At 46.6% G+C, this 8,681-nt stretch overlaps 1 protein-coding gene across 1 annotated transcript; it reads left to right on the forward strand.

The window, feature by feature from the left end:
- The first annotated feature begins 3,123 nt into the window (after positions 1 to 3,123).
- LOC123069283 (uncharacterized) lies at positions 3,124 to 7,576 on the forward strand. The gene is made up of 3 exons (XM_044492098.1): positions 3,124 to 5,214; positions 5,350 to 5,541; positions 6,780 to 7,576. The coding sequence occupies exons 1-3, from the start codon at positions 3,179 to 3,181 to the stop codon at positions 7,333 to 7,335; spliced, it is 2,784 nt and encodes a 927-aa protein (XP_044348033.1). The 5' UTR covers positions 3,124 to 3,178; the 3' UTR covers positions 7,336 to 7,576.
- Positions 7,577 to 8,681: the final 1,105 nt, after the last annotated feature.

Raw genomic sequence — 8,681 nt, forward strand, 5'->3', positions numbered from 1 at the left:
AGCGATGTGGAGGCATAATGCTCCCCAAGAAGCCACTAGGGCCACCGTAATCTCCTCGCGCCCCCGCACAATGCAAGATGTTGTGATTCCACTAAGGGACCCTTGAGGGCGGTCACCAAACTCGTACAAATGGCAACCCTTGGGGCGGTTACCAAACCCGGACATTTTGGCAACCCTTGGGGGCGGTCACCGGTACCCATCAAATTGCTCGGGGCAATCTCCACAACCTAATTGGAGACCCTGACACTTCCCTGAAGCTTTACACCAGAATGATTGAGCTCTGACAACACCAACCGTATAGGGCACCAAGGCACCCAGGAGGAACAAGCTCTAGGGTGTACAAACACCCAATAGTAACAAGCTTCTCAACTTCACTTCCACGTATCACCGTGGAGAACTCAAAACGATGCACCAAATGCAATGGCAAGGGCACACGGAGTGCCCAAGTCCTTCTCTCCCAAATCCTTGTGCCCAAGTCCTTCTCTCCCAAATCTCACCAAAGCAACTAATGTTATGGAAGAAAATGAGAGGAAGAACGAAGAAGAGAACACACAGAACTCCAAGATCTAGATCCAAGGGGTTCCCCTCACATAGAGGAGAAAGTGATTGGTGGAAACGTAGACTTAGATCTCCTCTCTCTCCCCCCCTCAAAACTAGTAAGAATCTATGGAGGGATTGAGAGATAGCAAGCTCGAAGAAGGTCAACAATGGGGGAAGAACACGAGCTAAAATGATAAGGTTCAATGGGGAAGAAGACCCCCTTTTATAGGTGAGAAAAAATCCAACTGTTATGTGCTCAGCCCGCACACAAGCGGTACTACCGCTCCATGGAGCGATACTACCGCTCGGGCAGTAGTAACAGGAAAATAGAGCAACGACTAGGAACCTTGGGGCGGTAGTGTCACCGGAGCGATACTACCGCTCATCCCAGTGGTACTACCGCAGGAGAAGCAGATCATAGGAGCAGAGGAGGCATGGCAGAGCAAAGCACGACGGCAATGCCCTAGCAGCGGTACTACAGTCTGGTCGGGACGGTACTACCGCACCTTACTGCCGCCCAACTATCTCTGAAGCTGACACGAAAAATAGGACCCCCAGAACAAGCAGAAGTGTGCGCGGTACTGGAACAACAGAAGTACCGCTTACAAGCGGTACTACTGCCGGGCAAGGATCGGTACTGCCGCTTACAAGCGGTACTACCACTGTCCAGAGCGATACTACTGCAGGGGTGCAACAAGCAAGCCCCTGAGCAAAATAGATGCAACAAGAAAACCAGAACTGCCATAACTTCTGCATATGAGCTCCGAAATGAGTAAACTCAAGCTTGTTGGATAGATGACGCCAAACACTATCCAACAGCGAGTGAAACCTCTATCGGTGAAGAACCGACAAAAACTCCAACATAAAAAACATCATAGAAGATGCATATGTGAACTCCGTTTTCGATGAACTCGAGCTTGTCATGAAGATGACCAAAAGCTCTAAAACTCACACAGAGAAAAACCAAACAAGAACCAAGGAAGATGATGCAAAGATGCAATGGTTTGAGCTCTCTATGAACGATACAAACAAGCTACTTACTTGAGAGCCCTCCTTGATAGTATGGCAATCGATCCTATAACCCGGTCTCCCAACTATCACCTTGAGACCGGTAAAATAGAAATCTTATCAAGGGCAAACCTTTGCCTCACACATAATCCACTTGAGCTTGATGATGACCACATTGACTTCCTCAAGTTGGACCACATTTCTTGACTGAGTTGGCTCGATGAAGACTAGTTGACTGCTCCCCGTACTTCACTATGGGTGAGCTACTCTTCGGCACATCTTCGCAAGTCCATTGTCACCACAATGGACGGCAAGCTTCAAGCACGATCTCTTTCTGATGCTCCAGTTGAACTTGCACACCGCAACCTTGATGATGATCACCACTTGATGTCATCCTCCATGGGTTATATGATATCTTCCTTTTGATGCACGACCATTGAAACATACCTAACCCCACAAACAACTCTCACATAGACCATGGTTAGTACACAAAATGTAATGGACAATGCTTACTATACAATGGGATCACTTGATCCCCCTTGGTACATCTTGTACACTTTGTGTATTGATCGACTTGATTCACTCCTTGACTTAGTCTTGATTAACCTTGTATCATGTCTTCTCATTGACCAAACTTTGGATAATTCCTTGAATAGCATCTGGTCAACCCATAAATTCCTTGAAACCAACACATGGACTTCAATAAATGTCTATGGACAAATCCTTCAAATATAACTCAAGGCAACCATTAGTCCATAGAGAATGTCATCAATTACCAAAAACACACATGGGGGCACCACATGTTCTTTCATCCTCCATGTTGTGAGGACTTATTGCCTCTCGATTGTAACCCTGTAAGTTTGGAATAAAACTCCCATATGATTTCGCAAAAAAAAACACCATTCACAAATATATCTGGCCAAATTGGCCGTGCCTACCAGGGCGGGCTGCGAGCAGGCGCGGCACGACACGGGCTAAACGGGCCGGGTCCGGCATGCGACACGCCCTGGGTCGCGCTTGGGCTGCTAGTCTGAGCACGCGGGCTGACACGACACAGTCTTTTTTTTATATATCTCTATATGACCCTACAAATAAAAATAGGCTAAAACGCCCAATGCACAAAATAGTAGGCAAACTAGTGGACCTGGCGTGCCGGTGGACCGACCCAATTAGCAGCTGGGTCGTGCCTGAGCTGCAGGCTGCAGCACGCGGGCCGGCATGGCACAGCCCGTATGATAATCGTGCCTCGGTGGACTGGACCGTGCCAGACACGATTAGGATGGGCCATGTCATGCCGGGCCGGGCTGTGCCAGACACGGTTAGGATGGGCCATGTCGTGCTGGGCAGGGCCGGCCCGTTTGGCCAGCTATGTTCACAAATACCATTCCTTCCCGGGTAAACGTTCGCTGGTCACCGGTGAAAGGGCTACACCATAACTACGGGTGCACCGCCTACGTTCGCGGGGAACGTGCTACCTTCTTCGCCGGCTTGCTCAACTTTCCCGCCAAAATGTTAGAATCCCTCTCCACAGGCCCACACTAGAAAAAGAAAGAAAATCTGAAGCCCTCACACAGATCTACCGCTCCAACCAAATTCCCCACCCCTCCTCCTCCTCCGCCGCCCCCCACCCATGTCGGCCATCGCCGGCGAGCCCCACCGCGTAGTCCTCCTCGTCGATCTCAACCCCCTCATCCCCTCCCAAAACCCTAGCGCTCCCACTGCCCAGTCCGCCTCCTCCACCTACCTCGCCGCCGTCCTCCCAACCGCGGCCTCCCTCCTCGCCGCCTCCCCCTCTCCCACCTCGCTCTCCGCCGCGCGCCTCTTCTTCTCCTCCCTCTCCCCGATCCTCTCCTCCTCCCTCCTCCCCAAGCACCTCCCCTCCGCCCCGACACCGCTTTCCTTCCACCTCCCCCCGGCCACCCTCGCCTCCCTCGCCCCGCTCCGCCGCCTCGCCCTCCCGGCCTCGCCGCACCCCCGCGTCACTGCCTCCTCCTCCATCGCCAAGTCGCTCCTCCAGCTCGAGCACGACTACTCCTGGGACGCCGAGTCCCAACACGGCCGCCGCCGCCGCGTCTTCGACCGGCCGCCCAATCTGGCGGTTCTCTTCACGGCCGTCTATGATTTCGAGGAATTCGGGGAGAACGCGAGCTCTGAGAAGAGGTTTCGGGGGGTTTTCGAGCCAGTGAGGGACCGGCTTCAATCCAGGGGCATACAGGTGTGCTGGGTTGCCGTTGGTTCCACCAGCGAGGGGATCCGGAGGGCGGTGACAGACCTAGGGTGGAGGTTTACGACAGCAGATGCAGTCACGTTGGGGTCGGCGGTTGCGCCGCCAGGGCTCGTCTGGGGAGGTGTTGGATTTGGGTGTGGGGGAGGTGAACGGCGAGGTGAGGTAGTGTTGGAGATTGCCGATGTGAAAGGGAAGCCACTGGTTTGCAAGGGCTGCGAGGTTGAGATTGTTGGCTCCACGCTGTCGCAGGTTGGTAGCCATGGTGTGTCCAGGATACATGTGAAGGCGGTGTGTGAGGTGGGGAATTGCGAGCAGTTGATTGGCAGAGATGGCGAGGTTGTTCTGGTACGTGGGTTGCCACAGGATAGGAGCAAGGGTGACGGTGAAGGAGCTGTGGACAGGGAGTTTTTCCCACATCGGCTTCTCGAGTTGGTTCTTGCCGATGAGAGCAATTGCCTTCACGCTGGAATGCCTATTTGGCAGCTCATTCTGGTTTTCCTTCATAGGAAAAACTATTGTGCAATGGTTTCGATTTCTGATGGAGACGAGAAGTCTGTAGATGGCCTTCTCGTACCTTTCTCGATGAACTATGCATTACTGCATGTCGACAGGAATGGCACTGGTTTAGAACAGGTGGTTGCGAAGAGTCCTGAAACATTGGATAGTTCCATGCCCGATCCACCAAAGGAGCTTAGTGTGAGGAAGAAGAGAATCAGGCTGGTCAGTAAGCTACTTGTGGCAGCCAGTTGGAGCACCTTCTGTGATGTGCTCCTCAAACATGCTGATGGCAGCATGCCAGTGGTGGAGTTGGAAGACCTGTATTTCAGCAGGTATGGCACTGCATCCAAAAAGTTGCGGTTTCTGAAATGTTGGCTGAAACAAGTGAAATTGTCATCTCTTGGTACTTCATCAAGCCTTCATATAGGCGAGACACGTCCTTCCTCAAAGGATGAAGGAGAAGCAAAACTTCATGTCTCAGAGGAGGATGGGGCTCCTCATGTCAACTGTTCGGTGGATGAAGCAGATTGTAACAAAATTGGCAAACCAGTGGATGAAGCAGATTGCAACAAAGTGGAGCAACAAGTGGACGAGGAGACTTCAGCATTCTCTTCAATGGAAGATTTAGAAGCATTTCTTGGGAGTATCCCTCAGAAGATTGAGCAAGGTCTTTGTTCTGAAGATGCTGATTTGGGAAATCTAGCTGAACGCTTGGTTGGCTTGTCTGTTGATGCGCTGATGATTAAGAATGGAAAGATTACAGTGAGATATTTTGAACATAGGGAAGTAGATGATGCTTCTGATGCGAAAATTATCTCCGAAGCTTCCATTATTCTGTTGAGGAAACCCAAAGAGCTTCTGTTGAAGTACAAAGACAACAATTCAGCATCTGCTGGATCAGAACAAACCTCAAAATACAACGCAAATTACAAAATCCGAGAGTATCCTTTTTAGTCCTCAGTTCTTTTTTCTTCCAGCCCTGCAGTTATTTCCTATGGTAATATCACTACGATAGTAACATGTATAGGCAATACTATTTTCTTTTTGTCTTGTACGCCTTAACAAGCATGTATCAGGCATGAACTGCAGATATTACTTAGGTTGGAAATAATCAGATCCAAACTTGGCCCAGACTTTGAGGAAGGTTCAAAACAGAAGATGATAAAAGAGATCTGTTCTCTTTTGCAGTTTATTGATATAAACCTCCAAGGGGATTCATTTCAGTCTGACAGTATTGTTAAGTTTGCTGAGAAGACCATCAAGTCCAGGTATGTCTGTGTTTTGAATGCATTGTAACCATTATAGGGCTTTATTTGTTGAGCTATTGTCTCTGTTGATGCTTGTGAATGTTTAGCATTGGTCTGTGTTTTGAATGCATTGTAACCATTACAGAGCTTTATTTGTTGAGGTATTAGCTCTGTTGATGCTTGTGAATGTTTAGCGTAGAAGCATAAGTAGTTTTGTAAGGTACAGTGATGATTGCACTTCTTGCTACCTGAGCCAACAGAACCATGCTAGGTTAAAAAAAGGGCAACCTGGTGCATGTAGCTCCCGCTTGCGCAGGGTCCAGGCTAGGTTACTTCTAGAAAATTGTACAAGCAACATACCCACAAATTGATCATGCATTTGGTTAGAAAAACCAGTATCGCATCATTGTAAGTAAACATAATACCTTTTGATAAAAAATATATGCATGCTCGGTACTGCTTCCGTTGCCAGATGAAAACCTTATGCTTCAATACAATCTTTGGTTTGATCACTTGTATCGCTAAATATTGATGGAAATCTTAACTTGAGATACTTATCTCTTATACTACTGCTAAACTGCAGGCTACAACTTATTTTACTGCTAGGGATTTGCTGTGTGCTGTTATAACCTATAACTGCTCTCATGCTTCAGTTCCAATCTGAGAAAAGAATTGTAAGATAGGAGCATCACAAAGAAGTGGTGCTCATTCCCCTCAAAAAAAAGAAAAGAAAAAGAAAAGAAGTGGTCCTCATTTTCCTTGATCCTTTGAGGAGCATGAAAGCATTGCTGACATTGTAGAGCATGTTGTAACTTCTAATGACAATTGAAATGAGATGATGTTTTATGTTGAATGGTCATAAATATGAGTATACGACACATGCTTGTTTTAGCCTTTATTTGTTCTAACTGTTGAGTCATGTATCTGTGTTCTTATTCCTTAAGAAGAAACTGGAAGTTAAAGCTGAAGAAGATGACAGAAATATGTATAATGGTAATTTTATATGCTGGATTTAGAAATACTATCCTGCCGAACAGCAGCACATATTAGGATCTCTTGGAGCCATTTCGTAACAAAAGTGAACTCTGCATTCCTGTCCAATTTTTGGCTGCTCAATAACTTACAGGGAGTTCAAATTTATAATTTGACTGCTCAATAACTTACATCTATGGTGACACAAAGGTTTAAATGTATAATTTGACTGCTCAATAACTTACACGGAGTTCAAATTTATAATCAGACTGCTGAAAATTTTGTAGGTACATGGACTCTATGGAGGATGTGATCAAGAAGATATACACGGAGATGGAGTTTGATCTGTTCGACGAAGATGACTTGCCATGTTCAGACTCTCTACCCAGCAGCAGCAACCAGGACGACGGCAAGGGCAACAAGAGCCGGAGCAGCCAGAGGAACTGCGCCGGCAGCTCAAGCGCTCCCACACTTCACACGAGGAGCAGACACCACGACAGGCACGAGGAGCAGCTGGCGCGAGTGAGTGAGCGGCGGAACAGGGAGCGCAGGCTCTCCTCCTTCACCAGCTGGGTGCCGGACCTGCGCCGCGTGTGGGCGCTCAAGCACCCCGGTAAGGAGCCTCCCCTGGCGGTTGCGGTGCCTCGGTCCAGGCAGCATTCAAAGCGGAGGAAGCGGCGCGCGGCGTGCACCGACATGGTCTGCGAGACGCCCATGACGGCCGCAAAGAAGCAGCAGCCGGAGCAGGACGGGTCGGGGTCTGACAAGATGATGTCGATTGGGTCCGTGTCAAAGACCTTGTTCGACGACGACACGGAGGTGAGCAGTTCCAGCAGCGTGTGAACGAAAGTGTACTCGAACGAGCATATTGGTCGCGCGGTTGCACAGTTACGATTTTCTTCAGAAGCTTGGAGGTCTCTGAGCTCCAGGGAAGGCATTTCTCATCAGTATGGAAGTGTCCTGATTGTGGTGGTGGGCCGGGCTGATTACTCATTCATTCCGTTGTTGAACTTCGGCATCTGTTTCAGCTGTATGTCCTGTCACCCCTCAAAAAAAAAACTGTATGTCCTGTCTTCTTCGGTGACGACACTTCTTTTCGGCTGACTACCTTCTGCTAGCGGGACATAGTGGGCGCGACTATATGTTTTTTTAGTCTGAACACGCTTTTATTAATCAGTAAACATAGGGATACAATGAACGTCTGGAGGGGTGAGGAGCCAAATATGGCGACCAAAATCCAGTCCAAAAGTATGTTTAGCGAAGCTGTGCTAGCATGAGTGCCTCATGTGTCCCCGTGTATGTCATTGACTACCGTTTGGCAATCCAAAGCAATCAATTCATGCGATAATGTCAGGTCCGTAGATAGGGCTAGAGCCTCCCGACAGGCAAGAGCCTCAAGGCATTGCTGGATTGGTTATGCCGGCCATCCTTATTGCAGAAGCTCTCAAGGGCGTGACTATATGTAGCAACCCCTGGTGTATCCGTACATTTTTTTCATTCGTTTTTTTTGTTTCTTATATTTGTTCATATTTACGAAAAAGTTCTAAAAACGAATTCCAGCACTTAAAATACTTGAAAAAAACTGTGAATTTGAAAAATGTTAAATGCTGTGCAAAGAAATTCTTATCTTAATTTAAAAAATGTAGATACATTAAAATAATGTCCACATGTGTCAAAAAATGTATAACATGAATTCAGAAAAATGTTTGAAGATATTTATTTGAAAAAAAGTGGCTCATGTATTAAAAATTGAACATGTATAATTTTTTTCATAGGTATACAAAAATGTATAGTATGTATAAAGAATGTAGACATCATAATGCATATTTGAAGAAAATATTAATGATGTACATGCAAAATGTTAAACGTGTAAAAGAAAAATGTTCTTATGTATACAAAAACATAAAATTTGTACGAAAAAGTAGACATCAAAATATATATCTAAAATAATGTTAAACATGGATTTGAAAAATGTTTAAAGTACATAGATTTTTTTCTTATGTATACAAAAGATGTGCACTTTGTATTTTAAAATGATAAACATGTATAGAAAATGTTCATGTTGTGTACGGAAAATGTACAACGAACATAAAAATGTATACTTCAAAAACATTTTTTTAAATCCTGTATATACAAATATTTTTTATGTATACGAACATTGTGCGTGAAAAAAGTTTATTTCCATTAAA

Source organism: Triticum aestivum, chromosome 3B (genome assembly GCF_018294505.1).
Source record: "Triticum aestivum cultivar Chinese Spring chromosome 3B, IWGSC CS RefSeq v2.1, whole genome shotgun sequence".
NCBI lineage: Eukaryota > Viridiplantae > Streptophyta > Magnoliopsida > Poales > Poaceae > Triticum > Triticum aestivum.